At 41.9% G+C, this 27,841-nt stretch overlaps 1 protein-coding gene across 4 annotated transcripts in view; it reads left to right on the top strand.

Annotated features, from left to right (window-relative positions):
* The window catches only part of LOC124612304 (kinesin-like protein Klp10A), a 343,355-nt gene that overhangs the window by 215,965 nt on the left and 99,549 nt on the right, over window positions 1-27,841 (top strand). For all 4 annotated transcript variants that reach the window (XM_047140416.1, XM_047140418.1, XM_047140417.1 and 1 more), the window contains exon 4: window positions 21,950-21,989. In XM_047140416.1, the coding sequence (XP_046996372.1) occupies window positions 21,950-21,989 (40 nt within the window). The remainder of the gene's footprint in view (window positions 1-21,949; window positions 21,990-27,841) is intronic.

Raw genomic sequence — 27,841 nt, 5'->3', positions numbered from 1 at the left:
TCTTGTTTGATCTTACATGATCTTGTTTGTTTCAGAGTTTGTTCAGTCAGATATCATTTATAAAGTAAAGATTAAGCAGACTTAATTATTACTGAAGTGTTTATAGTCATTATTACATTGAAACTGGTTTTACATATTTTTCAGTAAGAAGGAAAGCTATTAAATAAAAAATGTAGGACTCTTACCTTGCTTTGAAACACATGACAATGAACTTTGTCGCATAGCTCGTAACCATTTTCGCACCACCTCCATAGTGTAGTCTTCTGTAACATTCTTTCACCAGTCCAAACCGTTAAACATCTGACTACACTATACCTGTGCCATATGGTGGGGTTTCAAGAATGAATTTTCCGCCCGGAAGAGGGTTGTGCGGTTTCGGTAGATTAAAATGAGAGCCGGACCGCGAAACTAACCCTAAACCTTGCCTCTTACAGTAAGTGCTCTTGCCGACTGAGCTAACCACAAGCCCCCCCCCCACAGCTTTACATCTGCCATTACCTCTGTATTGTTCGTAAAGTTCACGGAATCTACCCTACCAGCTCCTCATAATGCAAACTATTCGTAGAATTCACGTTCGTACGAGCGCTTGTTGTTCTTTCAGGGAGCACCAGTGGTCTCCTACGTCTCGACTGCTCGGTAATTTTAAGTTGCTTTCAACTCGTAACTCTAACGGGTATTATAAAAATCACATGTGCAAGTGCAACCATTAGGGTGCGCAATGTCGTTAGTGGATTGTGGACTGCTGGCCGTTGTGGCCGAGCGTTTCTAGGTTCTTCAGTCTGGTACGTTCTCAGGTTCGAATCCTGCCTCGGGCATGGATGTATGTGATTTCCTTAGGTTAATTAGGTTTAATTAGTTCTAAGTTCTAGGGGACTGATGACCTCAGATGTTAAGTCCCATAGTGCTCAGAGCCATTTGAACTATTTTTTTGATTGTGGACTCTTGATTTTTTTTTCCTCGATTTAAAGATATGTCTACCACGACTTATTTCTTACCCTCTGGTTCATTATGGTGCCCCCAGAACTCGACTCGTACAATTGTTGTTTTAAATTCTCAAGACTGGTTGGATGAAACACTCCTCACTGATCTACATTGTACCCCCTCCCCAAAATTCTTTCCCCATTGTTGACGTTTCTTTGATGTATCAGGTTGTCTCTGACGGAATTACACTGTTAAACGTTTATTCCTCCTCGATGAACTGTAACTGGTTTCCCAAATTCTTCAGTTTCCTTTACTGTTCTGTCTATAGATTAGATCAACTATTAGTTCCCTATCCTGCTTTCCACTCGTATAACAGCAGTCCGGATGCTGTAAAACTTGTAGACGACACTTCACTAACTTTATTTTATCTCTCGAAAGTTTCAGAATTCGAAAGTGTATTCTAGTGATCGTTGTTAAAGTTTTATAAAATGACAAATGTCGTAATTGTTGGTTTATCTTTTTAAACATTCCATCCAAGTTGTAGAGGGGCCAGTATTGCTCCCGGTCATGGCCTGGGGCACCAACGTGTTGAAATGAGTGGATGAAATTATAGAGAATCCCTCAGCTTCCATAGTGTCGAAATTTGTGGGCTGTTTCATTGCCCTGATGTTTAATTATTTTCTGTCCCAGATATTTCACAAGTATTGTTGCATCCAGTTTGTACAGGTACCCGCCGTTGTAGCCTTCGCAAGGCAACTCACAAGAATAATCTTTTTGTATCCTTTATCTAGAAATGAGCTAGTAAAAGTTTCTACTGTACTGCTTTACGTCTTTCATTGCGTCTTTTCGCTCTTCATAGTTACAGAAATGACGATATCATGAAGTTTTGGGGAATTTATTTGTTTTATTCATGTTGAAACTTGGTTTTCTTTTAACCGCACTCGTTACTTAGATTTTCGGAGGAGTGCTAAAGAATCATGTTGTGCTCTTAATCATGCGTCATCCTATCCTAGAGAACACTACCTTATTTCTAGCCCATGTTATGGACTTCACCTTTGGTGCATAGTCACTAGCTTCCTTCCACTATTTTGATGACTGCTCCGATTATTGGCTTGAATCGTGAACCCATGCCTTACCTGCTCTGTAAACGCACCGCACAATATCAGTTGGCTTCCTTCGACATCCCTGAAAGACATTTTCTGCGTTTGCTTTCGAACAACATTCAACATTAGCCCACGCATTTTACACAAGGATTTCTCATAGTTCTATTCGCATTTTCTAAAGACAGTTAAACTCTAGGAGTGGTTGCCGTAAAGTTTTAATTTTCACCTGAGAAAAATAAAGCTGCAAGGGTGACAGTGTCGGTCCTTCTCTACGTGATCACCCTCACATGCGACACATTTTCTCCGACAATGGATCACTTCACAGATATTTAGACTGTAAGTCCCCATTCAAACTGTTTAGGAAACTTTCCACTTCTGTATTTACTTCGTCTTCATTTTAGAAATGACTGTCATGCGTGCTTTCTTCATCAGAGGAAAGAGCACGAAGTCACAGGTTACCATGCGCATGATAGCTGGAGACCAGACAAAACTTGATGGCCCGCAGAATGAGCTGGGGCGTAGTCGTTACGCAAGAAACACTCCCTTGGCCAACGTCCTGTGTCCTTGACAATCTCCCGAAAGCTCATCAGAAGTTTTCTGTCATGCTGCTCTGACGGTTAGTAACTTAAGAGCATAATCCGTTAACACCACACCGTGGTAGCCAAACACCTCACCCGAAGAAGAAGAAAAAAAACAAAAAAACCTCGTCTGGTTCTTGAAATGTCATGTGGTCTTAATTTTTGACTGTTCTGGAAAATTAGGTGCTTTTATTAACAACAGTACTCTCTGTCAAGGAGTTACTTCTGTTTGTCTATACGTTGGTGTCCATAATAAACGTGCGTTTGCTGTTAAGTGTTGCACTTCGTTGACGACGTTGCCCTCAGAATTGCACTTGATTGTGGTTACGAAGTGACCATACTCCTTTCAGTGCCTCGATTTCAGCACTCCAACATGCTTTCATAATTCGATAAAATTTTTGTTTGGCGTCAACAACCCCAACTTCTGGTGAGTTTTCGGGAGATTATCAAGGACGCAGGATGTTGTCCAAGGGAGTGTTTCTTATGTAACGACTACGTCCCGGCTCATTCTGCGGGCCATCAAGTTTTGTCTGATTGTTTCCTTCCTTTTCATTTAGAATGGTATTTCATTTAGAATGGTAGTGATCGTAACTGACTTGAATTCTACATAAATTTGTGTAAATACGTTTAAATTTTGTAATTAAGTGCAACATTGCGATGAATAAAATAAGGAAGAGTTAGTAATTGCAGGGATCAAACCCGGGTCCTCGAATTACCAGTCTAGACTTTTGACGCCTTGCCCTCGGTGGAGTTATGACAAAGGCACTTTACAAAACCCTCAAAATCTACGTTAGCACAATACACTTCAAACAGTTTCAAGCAAAAAGGCCAATGTTTTGAATCCAGCGATCTGTGGCAAATGATTGTTCTGAACAAATACTTAGTCATAGTCAGCCCTTCCCAAAACCACCTTGATATGCACCTAAATTACTTCCTGGTGTTTCTATTCTGTTTAGTATAACAGTGGAAACCGTTATATGCAAGTTATTGCCAAGAAATTCCTCTGTTGTTAAAATCTTGTGCATTGCCTTTATTATGGAGGGGATCTATCAAGGCCACCTTAAACTCTCCTAAGAGTTTTCCTGGTTTTCAGGTTTTGTCAACCCTCCAGGGGTTCATGGCCTTTTTGAGAGTTCATGCATGGCACACAAGGGGTCCCAAGCTATTGTGGCCCTTTCTTCCTTCCTGAGCTGCATCCCTTTCCCTGACCCCCTCCCTTGGCATCCTCACTCCATCCCTTCTGCCCCTCTCCTTCCCCCTCTGTGTCCTTGCTTAGGTCAGCCTGGCTATCCTCCTGTTTTCTGTCATCTTTTAAGATTTTGTTTCCTTTCTTTTCTTCCCTTCCCCTTTGGGGTTTGACAGCCCTTCTAAATTTTGTCGGTGTAGTGTGAGCAATCTGGGGAACACTACCTTCCTCAGCATCTTCAGTGTGTGGCCTTGACACCTCTTCCATCTTTCTTTTGGCACTGTTGTCCTTTAAAGCTATATAGCCAGCATGGTATCCAGTCAGTGTGGTGGGCTCCCTGTGCACCCTTTTGGTTGAGCCCCCTGACAACAACTGGCCATGTGGCTGAGTGGTTCTAGGTGCTTCAGTCCGGAACCACACTGCTGCTACAGTCGCAGGTTCGAATCCTGCCTCGGGCATGGACGTGTGATGTCCTTAGCTTAGTTAGGTTTAACTAGTTCTAAGTCTAGGGGACAGATGACCTCAGATGTTAAGTCCCATAATGCTTAGAGCCATTTGAACCCTGACAACACAGGGACCACACTTCTGATACCTGTGCTGCTGCATCCCTATGCAGGTCGAGGAGTGGTTGCTCATCATTCTGGAACTGTAAAACTCCAAGCAATGGCCGCCGTGTCAGATGGCTCTTGCTGTGACTAGGTAGTGCCCACAGCGAGAGCCCCTGATCAGAATGGGCGGTATGTGGGTGGATGCTTTGTGCATTAAATGCGTTAAGTTCCAAAAATCTACCCGTTCCTCTATGGCTGTCTCTTTACTTGGGAATTGTGTGATCCTGCGGCCTTCCCTTCCCTAGCTACCCCTTGGGAGGAGGGCCAGGTTTGCTGGCTTCGGGTGAAACCCATTCCCAGCTACCCCGCGTGCATCAGGACTGATGGGGACACTTCTCGCCGCTACCACCACCATCACCAAGCCATTATTTTCGTGTGAACTATCGAAGATTAGTTTGGCAAAGTGGACACTGAGTAAGATAGTCAAATTTGCTGTTGATTAGAATTTCTTTTGCCACACAATCTGCGACAGTGTGTGCCTGTGACCACCTTGGTGGCATCCTGGTGTCCATTACTCCTCACTAGTGTTTGAATATAGTCCAAGGAGACGTTTTTTTTTATAAAGACCTCATCCTTTAAACTGATGAGAAACTCTTTGGCCAATCTGGAACAGCGGAGTACTTACGTTGTCTAATGTGTTTCAGAACACAGAAGGCCACAAGCGTGACGACGTAGATACTGACGTGTCTTTATTCTTGCATTTAAAGCCTTTATGCTTCCGAAGGTGGGCAAGGTTAGGGCTCTCAGTGTTATGTGAAACCATACATCTCGCTACCCATGATATGTATTCAGTGTTCGTATTTCGGACACATCCTCCTGTTGTCCAGTGGACCCTCTATGCGATGAATGTGGGCTCTCTCTCCATGAGGGAAACGGCTGTGTTACGCCTCTCGTTTGTGTTAATTGTCACAACTATCACTATAATCACTCGTCGGACTATGCAATTTGTAGGAACGAAAAGAAGATACAGCATAAATCTCTCGATCGTTCATCCTACTCTGAGGCTCATCAGAAATATGACTACCTTCACACTGTGCCTGTGACGTCTTTAACTCTGTTAAGTCTTTCCCCTCTCCTCCCTCCTCCTCAACTCTGTTTCCTCTCCCCGTCCTCCTTTTTCCAGTCCCTCTCGCTTCTCCCCTCTGTACCGTTCCCACACCCTCTCCTCTGGGTGGTGTAGCTCCTTCATGCGGCCAGAGAAGTGCCTTCCTTCAGTGCCTGCAAGTGATGGGGCTGACTCTTGGGACCCCTTGCCCTGGCGTCTTCCAGACTGGAGACCTGCTGCTCCAATCAGCCACAGGACCCATTTGTATGTTCACTATGTTTACCCCTAGGTTACCCACACTCTGTGACAGGTCTTGCTGAAGCCTGCTCTCCCTCTGAACTGTGCTGTTCTCCACCTATGGAAGAGGAGAAACAACTTAAGTCTGGGACAAGAACCTGCTAGTGCCCCTGGAGATACTGACTCTTGTTTGTGGATATTATCTTGTCCTTGTTGGTGCTGCATGGTGACCAGGCAGCATGGCCAACTTCAGCCCATCCACATCCTCTTTGGATCACTGTTGTGTGCTTATTCATTAGAACTCTAATGAACACTGTCACCATGCAACATTGCTACCCCTATTTTTTTTTACTCCCCAGCTTGTGTCGTTCTCCAGGAATATCATTTTACTGATGCTCACTCACAGATCCTTTGCGGATTTGATGCTTTTTGTTGGAACCATGTCAGCCCTTTGAGGGCTTCAGGTGGAGTCTGCATGTTGGTCTTAAGGACATTGTTAGTACAGGGATCCCCCTTAGAACCACATTGGAAGCGGTGGCCATACGGGTCCAGTTGGAATCAGTGGTCACGGTTTGCAATCACTTTCCTCCCTCCTGACAATCCACCTATGCCTACAGCGCTAACTGCCCTCCTTCAGCGACTCCCCCCTCCCTTCCTCCTCCTCCTCCTCCTCCTCCTCCTCCTCCTCCTCCTTGAGGATTTTAATGCTTATCATCTTTTTGTGGGGCACTGCTTCATCTAGTCGGGGGCTCCTCGCTGACAAGATCCCAGTGAGTGGACCAAGATCTGTGCCTTCTTGATGATGGTTCTCCTATCCATTTTAGTGCTGTTTGACACTTTCTCTGACTGTTATATTGCAGTGACATCCACTCCTTTTCTTTCTTCATTACACTGGCTGCTGTACAATGACCTCTGTGAGAGCTACCAGTTCCCGTTGATCCCCCATTCCCTTCCCACCTCCCAGTGGGCAGGCTACCTGCTGGGCTATCCATCACACTTGTTGGCATCTGTATACCTTGCAGATTGTGTGCTTAGTGAGGCTATATAGATGAAGTCGTCCATGATATATCTGATGATATAATTCATGCCGCCATCATTCCTATACCCTGCTCAATGGGCCTGTTCAGCTGCCTCCTGGTCCCATGTTAGAGAGTTCAACTATTGCCATTGCTATCTGTGATCGCCGTCGAGCCTTGCAATGCCTTAGGCAGCGCTCATCCTCCACCAGTCTTATCTTCAAACACCTCTGCGCCTTTATTTAATCAAACAAAGCAAGCAGGTGTGTTTGGAACACTTTGTCTACTCCCTAGTTTCTTCTGTTCCTGTGTCACAGGTGTGGCCTACGGTTCACACCCTCGAACCTCCAAAGTTTCCAACAGTCATCTTCCATCTGGGCCTTGTCCCCCTAGGTGGCCTTCATACAGATTCATCAGTTCGAGCAGAACACCTTGCGAGCCATTTTGTGATGTCAGTGTCAGCCAGCCACCTATTCAGCTGCCTTCCTCCTCCACTTAACGTTTTACCCTTGTCAGGCAGAATCCTAAAATGACCCTTTTACTGAATGGTAACTTTTTCTGGCCCTTTCCTCCTCCCCTATTTTAGCACCTGTTCTTGGTTCCATTCATAGCCAGTTGCTTCAACACCTAACACCCCTGCTCTATATGAGGATGATTTCTGTTTCTGGGTTACTTTCGACTCGGTGGCATCTTTGGAGTAACAGCTCCAGGATGTCACTAGCGAACTTCTTCGTGGACACTCTCATGCGGCTTACATTTTTCTCTTGGGTGGTGCATTTTTGTTGCCATACTGTGGTGTATCCTGATCCAGAACTCGTATCTCGACAACTAACACCTGATTGTGATCACCTGGTTCTGTTTCTTGGGTTTTCTTTTGACAACGTGCTTACTTGATTGCACCATATCCAACTTGAGAAGATTGGATGTTTCCATAAACTGTTTCCTTCGCTCCTTGTGAACACCTCGTAGGGTGCGAATCATTACTCTTCTCCACCTTTACATGGCCTTACTTCTGTCCTGACTGGACTATGGTTGTCAAGATTATGACTCAGCTGCCCCAACCAGACTGCTCCTCTGTGACCTGGTCCACCATCATGGTATCAGTGAGTCCACCGGTGCCTTTGGTACTAGCTCGCTTGGTAATCTGCCCCCGCACTGTTTCGGTTCGATGGTCCTAGCTTTTGGTTTCTTATTCCATTACTATCCACTCTTTCCCGGCTCACCCCTCCTATTCATTTCGCGGCTATAGGACATTGCCTGCCCACTGCCTGTCCTCAGTGGTTTTGCTAGTTAGGCTACACCTCACTTCTTTCTGCTGCGATTTCCATCTATCTTCATGTCCTGTTACTTACATTCTCTCAGAACCAACCTCCCACATACCCTCATTGGTTAGTTCCTTTGCCCTGGATTTGGATGGATCTATTCTGAGGCCTGTAAGCCTCTATTGCTCCGATAATGTTCCATTGTTTCTTCTGCTAATTCTTAAGAGAGTTTAGAGATGCTGTTGTCTTTTACACTGATGGCTCTAAATCTGATCACATACGGTTTCACGTCTTCTGTTGCCATGTATCATCATATCTCACCTGACATGTGTGTGAGAGGTGTTTACTGTGGAACTGATGGCCATTTACCAGGCCCTCTGCGTTATTAAACGGTCCTCTCTCACCTGACAGTCTTTCAGGCTATCGCCCAGTGTTGTTCCCGCCCCTGGTCTCTGCTATCCACGACTTTCTCGCCAATCTTGGCCGTGCTGCTTGTTCAGATAATTTCGTTTGGGTTTCCGATGGCGTCACACCCAAATTCCTTTTCGTTCAGTCCGGGGCCGTCAGGGGGGAGGGGGTTCCGGCATGATTTTATGCTGCATGATGAGGTGGTCCCCGCCTTTGTAGTTGCAGCCCCCCCCCCCCAGTGATTCATAGTTTTCTGGACTGTTCCCACATCTTGTCCCTTCACACTAAATACGCTCTCGCAGTCTTCTTTTCCACGTATTAGTGGGCAACTCTCACATCGTTGCGTACTTCCTTGGTTTTCTCATGAAAGTGGTTTGTCCCCCCCTGATGTAAGTACCTGTATTTCCTTCCAGAGTTGGAATCCCTCGGTTAGTATTGACGTTAATTTTGAATGCCTTCGGACTTGGCTACACGCCAACCAGACCCCCCCCCCCCCCCCCCCCACACACCCCTCACCCCACCCGGTTTTCCCGATGTTTTGCCTGGTCTTTTGTGCTGTTCTGTTTCACCTTTTCTTATGTCTTCTTACATTGGTGTTGCCCCGTTGTGTCGTGATGGTATGGTATGGTATGGTATGGTATGGTGTGGGGATTGGGAAGAGTCAGTGGCACTGCCGGCAGCTGTCCTGTGCAGTGCCCCCTGCACATCCCTCTCCTGCTGCCCCAATGTTCCATCTGTCTCAGTTTGCACGTTTCCCTTTCGCATTAATTGGACTATGCTGTTCTTCTTCTTCCTCCATTAGTTTCTTTTATCTCGGATCGTGAGATCGATAACCTCGCTGTTTGGACCCGTCCCCCCAAAGTCAGCAGCCACACACCCAAGTTTTCGCATAGATTAATTTTACTGCAATTTTTATTTTTAGTGGAGACCATTTCAAAAGTTATTGTGTAGATAGGGTCTTCTCCACTAACTTCAAAAGATTTTAACAGATATTTGAGTTCCTTTGATAGTTCGGGTAAATCTTCTCCTAGATTATGATGAGTGAGTGATTATTCGAGCTGATGGATTGGTTCTGAACAATTCAGAAGGTAATCAAAGCATTTTGCAATTATTTTGGAATGTTTAGTGTTAGGTAAACCAAATTAGTGAACGTCGTCCCACTCCCCATCGTTACATTTATATTTGAAGTACATCTAAGTGGAAAAGGAGCTCTTTAACAGATCATTGCAGAAAATGCTTTCATAATAAGTTTCCTTGTATACTCGCTTGTTTTACCACCAGCTAGCATACAACCTTTCGATTTACATGGGTAGTAATCGTAACTATATCGCATGTATAAATTTTACATACATAAACTGATTTGTTTTTAATTTTATAATTAGTGCTTTAACATTGCGAGGTATACAATAGAATGAAAAAAATAGAGAAATGTCAGTATTAGCAAGGAGTCGAACCCAGGTCCGTAAATTACCAGTCTGCTTTTGACCACTCACCCACAGTGACGTCACGACGATTCTTTAAAAATCTCGGTAGCCTATGCTTCCACAATATGCTGCATGAAATTTTAAAGAAATATACTGACACGGTGCTGTGAATAATGTACCATTATTTCAGCAGTCGACACTTGTTTCTAGTGACTGTAGAGAAGCGCCACAAAACATGGTTTTGTTAATTTTATTTGCATACCATCTAGCTTTCAAAGAGAAATGATGTAATTCCAGTGCGATTTCAGACTTGCATGAGGAGAGAAATAGTTTTAGTGCGAGTTCTGGCTGACATTTATTTGATGCAAAAGGCATAATTTTAGTGCAGTATTTACAGTGCGCTGTAGCACATTGGCATATGATAAGCGAAGTCCACTGCCGAGCTGAATTGCTCCTTGACTGAAGGACTAATGGTCCTGCTGTTCAGTTCCTTAACAATCCAATCAACCAAATCTGATGAGGATTTGGTCAACGCCCGTTTCAATGTTGGTGAATCGTTTCCACTACTTGCTTTGCTCCTTTGTTTTGATGCTATAGTGATACGCCCAACACTCGTCCATAGTAATTAGTGCGCTAAAGAGACCATGTGGATTGGGATGGCACAACTGCAACATTTCCGCTGGGGCATTTCGAAGCGGTGTGAACAGTCACCGAATGTGTTGGATGTCAAACTTTATCATTTTTAAATTGTTACAATAGATATTGAAATCTGAGCTACGACGGATTTTAACGTCCTCTTCTATCTCCTAGACTGTAACGAGCAACTCTTCCAGCTCTTCTCTTGCGATTCCAAGTTCTTCGCAGAGAGATCTATTACCACTTTGGTCATCATCATTCGGGCTCGTTTGACCTCCTTGGAAGCATCTACAAGCCACAGTGCATAGTAACTGTACACTTCCGTTAACTCTGCGCGTATTGTCCTGTGTTCTTCTCCTTCAGTTCAGAAAAGGAGTTATCGCGCTATACTCCACATAATCAACAAACTGTATCATTTTGTGTTGCTTCGGTTCCTATAGCGGAGTGCTATAGTATTATGACGGGGGGGTTTCAGTGCGTTTTCAGTAAAATTTCTGCAGTTCTGGTACAAACAAAAATTACGTAACTTTATATTTTCTAGATACGAGTTGAAAGTTGTACTGTCGATCGTACTTCCATTTTGCTAAACCCGTTACTAGCAGGTGGGGTGGTTTCGTCGAGCAGTTAGAAAAGATAAGTACCTTCAGTGGTGCGTATGCTGTCGAAACGCTTGCTTATATTTGTGAGAGTGGTTGGAAGTCCTGTTTCCTCGGGTTAACAAACAGACGAAGAGGCTGGCTCGTGTCGTGTTACTAATATGGCTCGCTTTTGCTGACAACTAACATTCGAGCGGATTCGGCGAGCAGTGTCCAGCTGCGCGGCGCTGGCGCGTGGCTCTTGAGTGCGCGGTGTGTGAGGGGCAGGGTGCGTATGGCTGGTGCGGCAGGACGAGTCTGACGAGGAAGAGGACGGCAGCCTGCTGGAGGAGATGGACGACGACTTCGCCAACCTGAACGTCTGCGCGCCCGGCGCGGTGGCGGCCCAGCAGCAGCGGCGCGCCGCAGCCGCCGGCGCCAAGCCCTCGTCGGCCACGCTGCCCCTCCGGGTCCCGTCCTCCCGGCCGGTCTGTACCATTCCCAGCCTGCTCTGCTCTCAGCCACTCTGCCTGCCTGCCTGCCTGCTTGCCTGCTTTTTGCTTCACTCTTACTGTAGCTCTCACCTGTATGTATATTTGAAGTAGAACCTAGATGAGCTCGCATGCTGGTACTTCCCATTTGAAGCTTTTACTGATCGTAGTAGCTGTGCGTTCATCGACGAATGGATGATTTGCTTCTGTGGTAATTATTGTCCATCCATTTCTGGCATATGCTGTTGCGAGACATAACAAGATAATTTCAGACGACTGTATAGGTTTCGTCACTGTGCTGTTGCTGCATTTTTGAAATGCAAAGCTATCCGGAAAATGTCAGTTCTGTGAAATTTTCGCTTCTCCCGGCAAGTCGAATTATCACACTACGTACGCGATTGGGACCCGGTAACGTTATTGACAATCGCTGATATGTCAAGTTATTTTCAAGGGGCAAAGTGAAACAGACTACTGTGCAAAGCGGTGGATGGCGTTACATCTTCCAAGAAACAAACGATGGCCTATGCACAAAGACAAAACACAGCGGACAATTGCGACATCAAAGGCCACCATCCCCAGACGTTATAGGTCTGAACAGCGGGTGAGAAAGTAGCGCTCTGTGACTATCTATTCTTTACGAGGGAAAGAGCAGGATTCTTCCAAAGTGTAAGCAAAAAAGTCTCCATTTCTATTTTGCTTAAATTCTGCCTGGATTCTTGCGCTCTAGATGATCGAACAGAGAGGACAGTTAGCGCTGTTTGCTGACCTTTCGTTCATTACTATTTTAATATCGATAAGCCTTGACGATGATTATTTTTGGTTGCGTAGCGACATTGCTTGTTTGCGTACGCTCTCTTCTGTTTCTTGGTTAAAGTGGTCCCGTCTGCCGACGGTTTCTTTTGTGCCTTGGAATGCCTAGTGACAAATCGACTGTCTCGTAAGCCACTTGAACAACCTCAGTTCTTCAGTACACTGCTGGCCATTATAATTGGAATACCAAGCGGGATACCAAATGACGAAATCGTATTGTTCAGCATAGTAGAAAATTTTTGGTTGTCAAATTTGCCACATTTGGCGACAGTAATGGCTGTAGCGCAGCTGCGCATAGAGTCGAACTGATCCTGGACAACATACGGCTCCGTCAGAGTTCATCAGTGGTGGTGGCTGGCGATTGGTGACGTGCCCGTTTCTCCGCAAACCAAGACCCAATGTTGTTATTGTGGGAGAGATTTGGTGAACGTGCTGACCAAGGTAACAGTCGAACACCTGTATCGCGGCAGAAGAACGGGAAAAATGGGATTTTGCGTTATCTTGTTCAAAGAAATTACCATCTGTGCGAACCAAGGAAACCGAATAGTATACACAGCGGCAGCCCAATCAGTTATGCCACGTGCTTGGCGCCATGACGATGAGAAATGGATTCTGACAGCGTTCATTCTTGTTAGTCTCCTGAAACGTGTGCGTCCAGTGTGATAACATACGCAAAATTCGGACTCGTCTGAAAATAAGACGCGATGGCACTCCTGAAACCTTTGGACGCACCAGTGTCGGCGCGCATCTCTTGTTTTCCCATCGGTGTAATGAGAAACACGGTCCCCATGCTGACGTCCTGCGGTGCGGTGAACAGTCGCGATCTCTAGCAGTGGACGAGAGTGCTTGCAGTTGGGATAGTGTGTGTCACTGATGTCGTTGAAGAGTGGAAGGACGAACGTTCGTCATGACAGAAGTTGCCGTTCATCTGCACTCAGCAGAAAACAGAGAAAAAGCTCGCGATAACATCCCATTCACGAGCTTAACTGTTAGATTACATTACATTACACAAACACAGGTTTTGTTCATTTAGGGTTACAACACTCATAGGCGGGAGGATTTTATGGAGAGGGAATTTACGCTGAGCTCGTGGAGTACCTCATAATATCGTGGTGGGCATCCTCCTGCCCGGCGAGTGCAGCAACTCGACTTGACATGTACTCAACAAGCCATTGGATGTCCACTGCAGAAACATTGAGCCATGCTGCCTCTGTAGCCGTCCATAATTGCGGAAGTGTTGCCGGTGCAGGGTTTTGTGCACGAACTGACCTCTCGATTACATCCCCATGAATGTTCGATGAGATTCCTGTCGGACGATCTGAGTGATCAGACCATTCGCTCGAATTGCCCTAAATGTTCTTCAAATCAGTCGCGAACAATTGCGGCCTTAGGCATGGCGCATTGTCACCCATAAAAATTCCATCGTAGTTTGGGGACATACTCTATGTAGCCGATCATAACCATTTCCAGTCAATGATCTGTTCAGTTGGACCAGAGGACCCAGTCCATTCCACGTTAACACAGACCACACGAGGACCTTGTTGACAACTTAGGTCCATTGCTTCGTGGAGCCTGGCCATACTCGACTCGACCGTCAACTCTTGGCAACGAAAATTAGGGCTCACTTCACCTCATCTGAGCAAGCCAGTCTTCCAGTCGTCTAAAAAAAGTGCGCTGCAATGTTGTGCTGTTAGCAAAGGCACGGTCATCGACTTCAGCAGCACATTAACACCAAATTTTGCCACACTGTCTTAATGGATACACTTATCGTCGTCCATATTGATTTCTACGATTATTTCACGCGGTGTTGCCTGTCTGTTAGCATCGACAAATGTATACTAACACAGCTGCTCTCGTTCGGTAAGTAAGGCCATCGCCCACTGCGTTGCCCGTGGTGAGAAGCGGTGCCTGGAATCTGGTATTCTCGGCACACACTTGACGCTGTGGATCCCGGAATATTTAAGTCCCTAACGATTTTCGAAATCGAATGTTCCATGTTTCTAGCACCAATCCGCATGACGAGTACCTTATTTCCCGTCGTGCGGCCGTAATCACGACGTAAACCTTTCCACGTGAATCACGTGAATTCAAATGGCAGCTCCGCCAGTGCTCTAGAGTTGCTTGATAAAATATCGATATGTCGTTATGTCCACCAGTAATTATATCGATATGTATCAGTGATATTTCCTCCCCGATAAGTCGATATCAAAATGGCAATATCGAGTGCCGATATTTTTATGTTACACTTTTTCACAATTTTCGGTAAATATTTGAAATTATTCTTTTGAAATTATAGAAGAACATAATTTTACTTTCACTGTGTGAAGGAGTTTTACTGCTTTTTGAGCTTTCAGCGCGTCAAGTCTTCCTCTTTGACTGTGTGAAGTAAGCGTAGGTAGCACAAAACTGTTAGTCCGATTACGGTGCGCTATGGGGTGGTGGTGTGAATGGAATACCGTTTTTATGCGAACCTAGTGCGCACTTTTTTTACCATACAGAGTACTCAAAATTTGATAACGCATTAGATTAGAGTTCAAACTTGAATTGTTCACAGGTATTTTGTACCCTATGTGATATGAAGTAGCAAAGTATGTATTAAACTCTAGCAAGAAAATATAGGTGCGGTATCTGTGAATTAAAGGAAGACGTAAATCGGGTAAGAAGTTATCGAGTTAAGAGCTGATATATATTTCCGGTTCTGAATTTAGAGGAAATTTTCTTTAATCGTCCGTTCAAATAGAACGTGTCCTCGAAATTTAGCTACTGTCCCGTACATTTCAACGCGTTGTTGTACTTCTCAACCTCGTTTCGATATTGTTGGCCTACTACAATACTACGCATTGTTTGCATTAGGTAGCCACGAAATGGAAGGCAAGCAGAGAAGACTATCGTATGAGGCTACTTTCGAGCGTAAAGTAATTCTTTGTCCTGGAAAATATGGTAACAGAAAGGCGGGAAGAGAGTTCACTGTAGCTGAGAGCAACGTTCCCTTATGAAAAAAAAAGAGAATTGGGATTATTTGCAACTACCGTTACTAGAAATAAATTCACTGGACCTCTCAAATGCCAAAAGCTTCCACAGGATTTTGAGAAGAAAATTAAAGAATTTCAGCGGTATGTTATCACACTTCGGGAGGATAAGAATTTTTTGATTGGCCAAACAGGCAACGCTTGATGACTCCAATTTTGTTTGATGTGCCACGTAATTACACGATTGACGAGAAGGATACAAAGAAGTTACCATCAAAACATCTGGGAGCGAAAAGCAGCACGTAACAGTAATTCTGGGAATCACAGCAGATGGGAACAAACTTCCACCTTTTTTAATCTTCGAGCGAAAAACAAGCCCGAAGACTCCAAAAAAATTAAACTCCCTAGTGACGTCATTATTCGAAATAAAGAGAGGAGATGGATGACTGAAACTTCGATGCTTGACTGGCTCCGTAACTTGTGGGATCTCCGTCCTGGTGGGCTTTGCAAACAACCATCGATGATTTGTCTTGATCCATTTAGTGGTCATCTCACTGACGACGTAAAAACAGGTGATCCACAGCCTACCCAGTGACCTTGTTACTATTCCTGGAGGATTGACTTCTGTATTAGAACCCCTGGGCGTTAGTATAAACCTCTCAAAGGTTATGTTTAGGAACAGTACGAAAAATGGTTTTGTTAACCAAATCGTGAACCGACTCAGACAGGAAAAATTAAACTTGCTGCGCCCTACATTATTGCGCATTGGATTTCAGCTGCCTGGAAACGCAACGAAGCACCAATGATTCAAGAAATGCTGTATTTCAAATACTCTGGATCACAGTGAAGATGATGTGCTCTGGAACGGCACCGAGGATGGCGGGGAAGGAGGAAATGTACGAGGTGGAATCCTAAATTTTCGGGACTGGTGCTGCCATCTGGAAAGTAGGAGTAGTAGCTATTTACACCGCTATGTGATTAGTCAAGTGTGGGGAGTGGCATTCAGGTGGGAGGACGTGTTTGCGTGTCCACAGTGATTTCCGTAATACTGTGTTTGGTGTGTGGCGATTTTACGACGGATCCGCGAGCAAAACAGCACGTGTATGTTAAATTCTGTGCGAATCTCGGGGAAAGCGCTACGGAGACCCTTACAGTGATTCAACAAGTGGGGATCCAGAGACAAAGCAACAATCGCCCCAGTGGAAGAGCCCTGGCTCTCCAAGACCCAAAAAAGCGAGACAGGTGAAGAGCATGAACATTTTCTTTGATACCAAGGGAATTGTGCACAAAGAATTCGCCCCACCCAACCAAACAGTGAATTCCGCGACGACAGCCCGAGCTTTGACGTCAAGGGAACTGGCTGCTGCATCACGACAATGCACCCTGTCACACGTCCTTGCTCACCAGAACCTCTTTGGCGAAAAACAACATGGCGGTTGTACCCCACCCACCGTACTCGCCTGATTTGGCACCTTGTGACTTCGCGCTATTGCCAAAACTGAAACTAAAGTTGAAAGACAATCGGTTCGACATTCTAGATAGGATTCAAGAAGCATCGCTGGCGGTGATAAACACTCTCAAAGAACAGGACTTCCAGAATACGTTTGACCAGTGACAGAAGCGTAAGGTTTTCAAGAGATGGCAGCACCAGTCCCAAAAATTTTGGATAGCACCTCGTATTTATTTCTGATGAAGATCTTTCCGAGGATTCCAGTAAGGATGACATTAGTGAATAATGATTAGTAACGCCTGTCATTTACAATATGTTTCTTTGTATGTTGTGTAGGTAATCAGGTTAGGCGTTCTTTTTTAATAACGAAAATTTCACTTACTACTGTAATGAGTAGCTCAAAAATTAATTGCTTTTTTTATAGTTCATGTATACACTCACTGTTTTTTGAAATATAGTTAACATTGTAAAATAAATGTCAACAATACAAACCTACACTACGAGCGATGTGCCAAAATTCCTTTTTTTATAAGTTTAATTTTTAAAATTGGAATGCGTATTACATTCGATGGCGCATTCAATTCGTGTGAATATGGTGACAGTATTTCCGGTGTGAAGAAATACGACACCAGTTGCGTTAAACAATTTTTAACGCACCTAGTGTGCTATTTCTTCACGTTTCCATGTCAACGATTATCAGCCACACTCCAAACAACCAGGTGTTTCACGCATAATGGCTCTAGCTTCAGTCAAAGGGGAAACGAGCTCTTCTGGAGTGAGCATAAGTGTCTTGTACACCAAATGGTTCATCTTCCCCACAAAAAGAAATTGGCTGCAGTGAGGCCGAGAGGACACGGTGGCCATTATACTGACCCACCTATCCATTCAACAGAGTCGAATATAACTGGCAGAGTGTGGTGGGTCCCCATCATGCTGGAGCAATAAATTTTTTCCTGACCACTAGTGGGACATTCTCAAACAAGTCAATTATTATTTTATGGAGAAAAATATCATAATTTCATCAACCAAGCTTTTCACACAAGAGATACAGCTCAAATTGTCGTGAATGAACATCAGCCCACACATTTCCTGTAAATATGTATTGATGATGGAAGACAAGATTTCCCATAGGACTTCCCAATTCCCATATATTTATCTTGTGGCTGTTGACTATTCCTTCCATCATGAGAGAGCCTCTTCAGTAAACACACACATTTGGAAGTCAGTGATGTTTACAGTTTGGAGTAGACACCACTGGCAGATTCCCACATAGTAAGGAGAAAGGATGTTCCACACATACAGTCTCTGATCAAAGTATCCAGACACCGATGTGTAACGTGGAATCGTCCACTACGTAATGTGACTGGTGGACCCATCAATATAAGAGAAGGTGGGGAATATTGTGATGTCAGTAGAGCAGCAGTATTACAGCAGAATTGGTCGGTCAAGAGAATTCGGCATCTTCAAACCTGGGCTATTGATTGGATGTCACCTAAGTAACAAAGCTGTCAGCGACATTTTAACCGTTTCTAAAGCTGCCAAAGTCCGCTGTTGGTGGTGTGATTGTGAATTGGAAATACAAAAGAACAACCACAGCTAAACAAATACCTGGCAGACCTCATGTAGTGACACAGGGCTCGTCGAACTTCGTGAAGGGTGATTGTAAAAATATACATGGAAATCAGTGGAAGGAATCACTTATGAGTACAGCAGTCCAGCTAGTGCAGTGGCTATGCATGAAAGTTAACAAGATTGGGGTACAGTGGTTTGAACAGCTCTCCATAAGCCACCCTATTGTGTAGTTTGTACAAAGCAACATTTGAGGTGATGTAAAGGACCACAGTGGATGACTTAAAATGAGTGATTTAGAGTGATGGATCATGTGCTGTACCCTGTGAAAATCTGATGGGTGTGGCGAATATCTGTAGAATGTCAGCCTGAATGTTACCTGCCACCATGTGTAGAGTCGATGGTGAAACACAGAGGTGGTGTTTCCTCATGGCTATGTTGTGGTTAATAAAACGCTAAATATGAAAGGATATGAACACAGTTCACTGCATTGTGTACTGCGTGCATTAGAGGAACAGTCTCGAGATGACTGACTGCATCAACATGACCACATACCCTGTCATTAAGTAACACCCGTGAGGCAACGGTTTGTGGCCTGGGCTGGCCAGAGTCCTGATGTGAACCCAACAGAACATCTTTGGGATGAGTTAGGATATTGACTTCAATCCAGACCTCAATGTCCAACAACACTTCCGTCTGTGGTTTCTGCCCTTGAGGAAGAGTGGGCTGCCATTCATTTACATACATTGAGACCACAGCAGAGTTAAAGTTGTCATAAAGGCAAAGGGTGCACGCACCCCATATTAGTGTCCATTGCAATATGTCCAGTTAGTTTGATCAGATAATGTAGATGTTGGAGGTATTTAGTTCCTTGGTTGTGGACCATATGCTTTGCTGTGGTTGTCCTCAGTTCACTACAACACAGCTTCCTCACACTGAACAGTTCACTCAATGCGAGGTATACCAGTTTCCTATACTGGTCGATCTGGTCTAACGGTTTCTGTTCTACGAAGACTGCTATCTAATATTTGAAATATGACATAAATTGTTAACTTTCTCCCTGAAAATCTTTTCATACAGCTGCCTTGTTGCTTGACTTGTATTGTGCCTCCCCATAAATGAGATAGATGTCAACTAACTCGGTTATAATATACCCAGTAAGCTTCCACCCCCAATGCTTTAAAGAATCTAGCTCCCATGTATAAAATGTATACCTACCATGCAAATAAGTTATTGTGTTAAATATTTGACAATGAGTGTATAAAAAATAAAAATTGTAGAAAAGATTTGAAATTACTGAAAGACAGTAAAGTGCTCTTACTATTGAGCTCTAGATAATGCAGTCCGAATAATTTGTGCTCCGTTTTAAGCAAAACCTAGTCCTCCTGTATGTCAGCGTTAATTACATCATATATCTCCTGAATTGTTTGTTGTACAATGACATAATTTTGTGGGTACATTCAATGATATATGTAGATACTCTCTGCAGAATGTGTTGTGAATAGAATTAGTGGTAAAGAAGTAGTAAGTTAAAATGTTTTGCCTGATGATGTTTTATTGAAAATAAGCATAATGCTCTTTCCTTTCCCCTCTTTGTGGACATGTTAATGAGATAGTTACAAAAGGTTTGAAATTTTGTAAAGTTTATTGGAAGTTGCTGTGTGCTCTCATTCTCAAATACTGGATGAATCTAGTCAAAGTTAATTGATGCAGAGTTTCAGGCAATTAGCTGACTAATGCTTGGCTGAACTGTTGGCAATTCAATTAGAAGTGGACTTTACTCCCCCCCTTCCCTTACTATTATTGGTTTGGGGAGCATTTGATTTTTCATAGATAATGAAACATGTTGCAAGACAGTGGGTGCAGAGTGTGAATAAATAAAAATAAAGAAGAAAACCACACACTATATTGAGTGTAAAATTTTCACTGAATTAGCATATACAATTCTCATGCTGAACTTTGAAATTTGTGGCTGGTTTCACAGGTAGCAAATGAGTCGTGCCAAATTATAGATTGAACCACTACACACGGGCCTCACATAGCAGGCCAAATTTTAAGTTTATCTAATTAAAGTCAGATCCAAAATAGTTGCCAGAGATGTTCAGGATGTCTACTTTAAATTTTCAGTTACTACTGTTGAGACCTGGTGTCAGTCTATTGACATCATTTATATGACAATACAGTTTCTCTTTCTCACTAATATACTCTCTATATACGTGTGTTAAATACACATTAGGTCCCAACAAAGAGAATTATTGCTTTTCATGGTTTGCTACTTGTATTCAACCTGTTGTTGGATCGAGTTCTTGCATTCATTTCATACAGAGCACTATAAACTGCTATCCGTGGTGTGGAGAAATGTGCCGAGTCACAATAAACAGAAAAATGTAAATAAGGTACTATGCACTGAAGGGAACAGGTCTGCATTGTGCGGTGTTTGTAGTTTCTTGCACTTTCTGTTGTATATAAGTTTCTTACTTTGAGATATTTATAGTTAAAATTATTCTTGAAGACTGTCAGCTGTAGTTTGTTGTTTCTTCAACTGCTGACTGTAGTATGAAATTGGTCATATACATAAAAAGTAATTATTAGAGGCCTCTGATGCTTCTAATTGAAATATAGTTTTATGCTGATATGATATGCATGTAATTAAATTTATTTACTGCTTTTATTTTCACGTTAAGTGCAGTTTTTATACTTGGCTGAACTATATACATAGAGTAAATGTTGCGAGACTTAGTTTATACTGGCTACTATTTTTATCAGGTTTATTATCAAATACCTGTGGCTGTATTAAGGGGTAAATATTGATCAAATGACCAGTCACAAATTATGATATAGTGAGACTCTCCGCTGTGATTCACAAATCTTGGCAGTTTATCAGTAAATTCAGTTTTTGCCTTTATAAAACTACCTTTTTCTCCCAGTTTCATTTTTTTCACTCTCCTTGAGGTAGAACTTTCCATGTCGCGCATCATAATGAACGCCAATAAAACAATTTAGGAAATCGTGTAACTCTGTACCTTACTACATTTCAGAATGAATATCTTTCACAGTTGTGTTGTAATTACCAGGTGGATAACCACAAAGCTAGGGATTAGTCTTACCTCTTTCTCATTTCTCTCTCATACCAAATGAGAATATCAGTCCCAGTTTTAACTTGGTTTGTCCAAATCACTTCAGGCAAATGGTGGGTTATATCATTCAAAGTTACAGCCAGATTTATTCTCAGAGAGATTGCTCTGTCTTTAAAGAGTGGCGATGGTGCAACAGCTTGCACTCTATTTCTTCCATGTTGTTGTCCCATTGGTGCTTTGCTTCTCCTTCATAAATTGAGGACCTTGGTAATTTCACATTTACTGCATCACAGATCTCCGAAAATTCAGTTTTGTTCAATGATTGGTTTACTAGAATATTCTGAATTTACGGATTGGTATTATCATATTTGTTGTAAGACACTTTCATAGCAACAGTCATTAAGGGGAAACTACTTGAAAATATAAAATATTTCATGGTGCAGTACTAGTTAAATAATTTCCTGGCCAACTATCGAATATCTTTGGAGCAACTAGTAAACCAGTCACGGTGTCTATATGGTTTCGATCATTATCTGTTTCTGACCTGCTAAAGCAACTAATCATTTCCCTTTTTGACTTTTCAGAGTGCTACAAGGGCTTCAGTAGGTGGTCAAGCTCATAGAGGTAAGCATTTTTCCTAAATTAAATAAACATAACACCACCATTTTCTATTGAATTTGCAGAAATCCCAAGCGTTCTGGTTTCCTTATGTGTTTACTCCCATCTTATACAAAGCTGTTAACATGACAATGAAATTTTTTAACTGTAGTTGCTGGGCTAAGTTTTACCTATCATTGATATGGAGATGCCTTGGTGCATATGGAATGCTCAGTATTAATTGTTTCTGGTATTTTCAATTTGCACCACTTTCCTGTGATGTGATATGACAGCAGGACACATATTTTAGTAAATACTTTATTCTGTTCATTCTAACATTTGGTACACTATGTACACTCAAGATGTTTTCAGGCAGTAAACAATACTCCTGCCATTTTAAACTTTTTCTTATTTTACGGTATACAGGTATCTTCTGCTCCCCCTCCCCTTACCTCTTCTGTAGTAATACCCCCTTTCATTGTTCTAAAACTTTATCTGGCATTGTTAAACTGTTGAGGTGTAAATTTGGTAACTGCTTGGTTTTTAAAAGTTACCGTGTTTAGTTTACTATGAACCCACTAGGCTATTATTAACTTTTTTTTTCCCCTCTTGATCCAGTGGTAGAAGCAACTACTTTTCATTCTTTTCAAAATTAATGAGCAGATGCATGTGTTTCCAGCTTATGATAGCAAAATTAGAACCAAAGTCTAATTTCTTGGATTTCATGAAGATAACACACTAAAAACAGATTAGCAGAACTGTCACTACTTTGGTGAAATACTGGTGGTTACTAGCTAATGTTATCAGAACAATTTTTAAGAATCAGGGTTCCATTTGCCACAATTTGAGAAAATAGGTACTGTTTCTTTCTGAATATTGTCATCATTTCACAGTTTCAGTGACCATAAAGAAGAAAACCGTAAAAAAGAAAAGGGTTGCGTTGGGTAACGGACTGGCAAAAAAGTAAATTCTTTCTAGTTTCATAGCTGTGACGTAAACAGCTGTCAACATTATTTTGCTGAATTTATAAACATAAATTTCCTTCACCAATATTACATTCATCTTGGTGGAGCTAATTAACATCCGAACATTCTCTTCTTCAGACACTTTTACCATGAAATAAAAAATTAACCAAAGTTGTGCAGCTGCTCATTGTTACCGAACGATGTCCTGAAGTTCATCTTCAGTGAGCATTCTGCATGTTAGTGGTCTAATTTGTGGCACTCACTAAGAAAGTAGTGCTTTAAAATACAAAATAAATTAGCTTTAGATTAATGTAGTGGATTTAAAAAAGTAACAAAACTTTATGTACTGTAACTTCATTTGCGTTAGAGGCAAGTGTTTCAACAATTTTGTGACACTGCAAGCAGACATTAGACTAGGATGAAGCTGAGGTACCAAATGAACTTATAAACTATTCAGTTACCTATGAGAAGTTTCGGTTTGGTGGGAGAAAATCAAGCCAATAATTCATTTATATTGCACTTGCTGCAGTAGCCAGTTGTAGTGCTGATTATGACCAACAATCATGAATCGGTCATTCAGTGCACTGCAGTTTGTAAGACTGTTCAAATTTGTGCACAGTTCTTTGAGCAGATGTTAATGATGCACCAGTCCAAAGTGCTGGTCTTTCCTTCGCTAGATAGAACAGTAACTGTGAAGCCGGAGGAATGGACTGGATCATGTGCGATGATCAAAGCTTGCCTCCTTGATATTAGGTACTTTCGTCATTTGTGAAATGTCATGTGCCTTGATGAGCCACCCACACTAAGAATACATTAAAATTTAAATGTCTAATAATTTAGGAAGCTGATGAGCATCCTGACAAAATTTTGATTATTGCACCACAATCATGACTACTAAAGTAAGAGAGGAGATCAGCTGATAAGTTAATCTGTCCATCCTTTCATCAAAACAAAAAATAATTCAGTTAAATGTAATGTACAAAAATTGAATTTAACCACACATATGAGGGTCTTCTTGCTGTAGCAGTATGGTTTGCATTATTATTACTTCACTTGTCCATAAACAACAGGAAGATACACATTTTTGTCTAAGTGGATTTTTGAGGGAGACGTGCCATGGCATGGTAAATAACTTAAACTGCAGATGAATGTCAACACAAATTCATCAAAAGTTGGTGAAGGGTTGTTGTAGATGCAAATGGAGGTGAAGTGAACAGTGTAGTTCTGGTAAATTGGTTAGTAAATGTTCATGAAACAGATGAGCTATGGGCACACGTGAAGTAAGAATAGGCCTATAGTACATTTTGCATCTTTGTGGAACGTAAGTGTCAGGACTAGTATTTGAGACACAAGAGGAACTCTTTATTGGTTCCTCAATGATGACCTCAAAATTAATGCAGATCCAAAGTTACAGATACAGTGAAATCAGTGGATAAATCGCTGGTTACTTGTCTGCACATTATGCAAATTTGAGGCCAGAGTTTAATGGTGTTTGACACCATGCGTTGGAGAATCACCATCCAACCTGAAACAGAGTTCACCATAGTAAATACATAACTTCTGTTCAAAAGACCAGTAATAAGTAGATACTTAGGATTCTGTTCAAAAGACCAGTAATAAGTAGATACTTAGGATTCTGTTCAAAAGACCAGTAATAAGTAGATACTTAGGAAGTGGAACATAACATAAAATAAAAATACAGAATAAGTATTTACAGACAAGTATACTAATTTTCCTACCAGAGATAGAAGTAAAATGACCCTCAGGAATGTGGAATTTGTAAAAATTATGAATCATTCTTTTAGTTAATTAATATTAGATTTCCTGGGCTATTTTTGCCACCTATCATTTGAGTAGAAAACAGTAAAGAGCATTTACTTACAGATCACATTATTGCATGGAAGATGTGCAGAAATCACATTTTACACAACATGCTAAATGATGTTACCAGTGCGCACACACAAATTGGAACCACTGTGACATTTGTCGGTGGAGTAGGATAGGTTGGCAACAAATAAATCTCTTGCTGTCCTCTTAAATTGTTCTTCATTCATAACTAAGCTTTTTATGGATTCTGGCTGGTTGTTGAAAATGTGTTTTTCTTAATATGGCACTAGGTGCTATCTGGACCAAAATATCTGATTGTACATTTTTATGTACATGATTCCTAGTACTAATTCCATGAACTGGGCTGTTACTGTGAAAGAGATAAATCATTAACAAAAAATTTAATAGAGGAGTAAATAAACTAGTAAGCAGTAGAGTTTCTTGCTCTCTCCAGCAATTTAACTTAGCTTACCTCTTCATTATTTAACTAGCATTTCCGGAAAGTAGCGTAAAGTTTAACTTGTTGTTTCAGAAACTTTGCACTTTTGTTTTTGTTTACACACAGTTGCGTATAGGCCAAATTTGTGTAACCATATTTTCGTGTTTATCTGTAATTTAACTGACTTATTCTTAATCAACTATTACGTTTATCATGAGTGAAAAGTGCTTGACTTGCCGTAGAATTGTTAGGTCGGGGCTTTGGTGTGATGGGTGCTGTAGTTTTTTCCATGTGGGTGACTGTAGTGGTGTGGGAATAGGGGAAGTAAATGAGACTCATCAGTGGTTTTGTAGGATTTGTAGTAGAGATAGGAAGATACTGGAACAGGAGGGGAAAATTGCTGCCCTTCAGGCTGAATTAGACAAGGCCAGGGGAGATCTTGACAGGTTAAGGAGGGAGAAGGGTAAAGAGAGGTGGGAAGTGGCAACAGGCAACAGGAGGAACAGGCCTAGAACTTTGTCTGACAGCTTTATGGTGAATGTGGAAAATAGATTTGACCTGTTGCTTCAGTTAGAAGCTGGTGAGCCTCAAGCAGTTGCAGGTGTAGACAGGGCACAACAAACTTTCAGCAGCAGATTGAAAAGTAAGAATGTAGGGAAATCAGAAAAGAGAAAGAAAGTGTTGTTGTTAGGTAGTTCCCATGGAAGAGGTGTTGGCCAACTCTTGCAGGATGAACTAGGATCAGAATACCAGGTCACCAATTTTTTTAAACCTAGTGCTGGTCTGGAGCAGGTGACAGAGGATTTAGGATCACTTTGCAAAGATTTCACTAAGGAAGACACCGTGGTTATAGTGGGTGGGGCAGGTAACAGTATTGACAGAAATCCTGGGTACAGTATAGAGTGTGACCTGGCGAAGATTGCATCAGCATCGAAGCATACTAGTGTTGAGTTTGTATCTGTTCTTGGGCGTCATGACCGACCTCATTTGAACTCTTCTGTCAAGAGAGTTAATTTGGAGCTGGAACGGCTGCTCATGTCGGGTGCGGGGTCACACATTGGTGTGGTTCAAGTTGATTCTCTCAGTAGGTGGGATTATACTAGGCATGGCCTTCACCTCAACAGGAAGGGGAAGGGTAAATTGGCTGGGGAAATAGCAGGAAAGTTAAAGGGGGGAGGCACTGTCATGAGTGGTAAAATACCAGTGGTTATAGGATTCAGAAAAGACCCTTTTTTAGGGTAGGGAGGACAGAAAGAAAGCAAATTTTAAGAGAGGTTAGAACTGAGACAAACCTTCAGTTTGAAAAAGAAATCAAAAAACATAATTCCAGCTTATTACATCAGCATAAACAGCCATTGGTTAAGAATTTTCAACTGTCAGCAGATATTTTAACTCCACCCAATTTTAACAATGTGAAATGTCAGCTATCTTTATTGCATCAAAATATTCGAGGACTGAGAAATAAAATTAATGAATTAACTATATGCATAGATGAATTAGTCTTCAAACCCAGCTGACATAATCTGCCTCTCTGAACATCATGTGACCACTGGTATAGAACTTTTAAGTGTTACAGGGTTTAGGTTAGCATCTCACTTTTGTAGATCAGAAATGGAGAAAGGAGGAGTTGCCACATTCATCAGGAACTGTCATAAATTTAAGAACATAGACATTCATAAATTTTGCCTAGAACAGCATATGGAAGCATGTGCAACAGAATTAGATTTTCACAAAAAATCTTTCATAATATTAAGTGTATATCGAGCACCTGCAGGTAACTTTAATCTGTTTGTAAACCACCTTGAAGCTGTACTGGCCCATTTAATAACCAAAAACAAAGAAATAGTGGTTGCTGGTGATTTCAATGTAGATTTCCTTAAAGACTCTCCGAATAAGAACTTATTTGAGTTAGTAACACTATCATTCAACTTAATTCCCACAGTAAAGTTCCCCACTAGGATAGCCACTTGCTCACAAACAGCCATTGATAATATCTTTATAGAAAAGTCCAATGAACAAAATTATATTACAAAACCAATAGCCAATGGCCTCTCAGACCATGACATGCAGTTCCTTCTGTTAAATGTTAATACTGAACAGGATATAAAATCTGTTAAATCTGAGCTCAAGAGGGTAATCAGTAAGCCAAAAATTGATTATTTTAGGACACTCCTCAGAGACATTCACTGGACTGATGTTTACAGTGCTCATGGCATGAATGAAAAATATAACATTTTTGCTAATAAAGTGCTTACCTTATTTGAACACTGCTTTCCCCCAAAACTTACCAAGGTTAGAGGAAAATCTACAAAGAAGCCATGGATTACTCGAGGAATAAGGGTATCTTGTAAAACAAAAAGAAAACTGTATCTGTCAATCCGAAACATTTCCAATGTTGATGCTATAGCACATTATAAGAAATACTGCAAAATATTAAAGACTGTAATATGGATGTCAAAGCAAATATATTACAAGGAAAAGATAGTCATATCAGATAACAAAATAAAGACAATATGGGATATAGTGAAGGAGGAGACCGGTAGGACCAGACATGAAGAAGAACAAATAGCATTAAGAGTAAATGATACATTGGTGACAGATGTGTATAGTGTTGCAGAACTTTTTAACAAACATTTTATAACTGTTAC

The sequence above is a fragment of the Schistocerca americana genome, chromosome 4 (genome assembly GCF_021461395.2).
Source record: "Schistocerca americana isolate TAMUIC-IGC-003095 chromosome 4, iqSchAmer2.1, whole genome shotgun sequence".
NCBI classification, from domain to species: Eukaryota; Metazoa; Arthropoda; class Insecta; order Orthoptera; family Acrididae; genus Schistocerca; species Schistocerca americana.
This window is presented reverse-complemented; position numbering and strand designations above follow the sequence as displayed.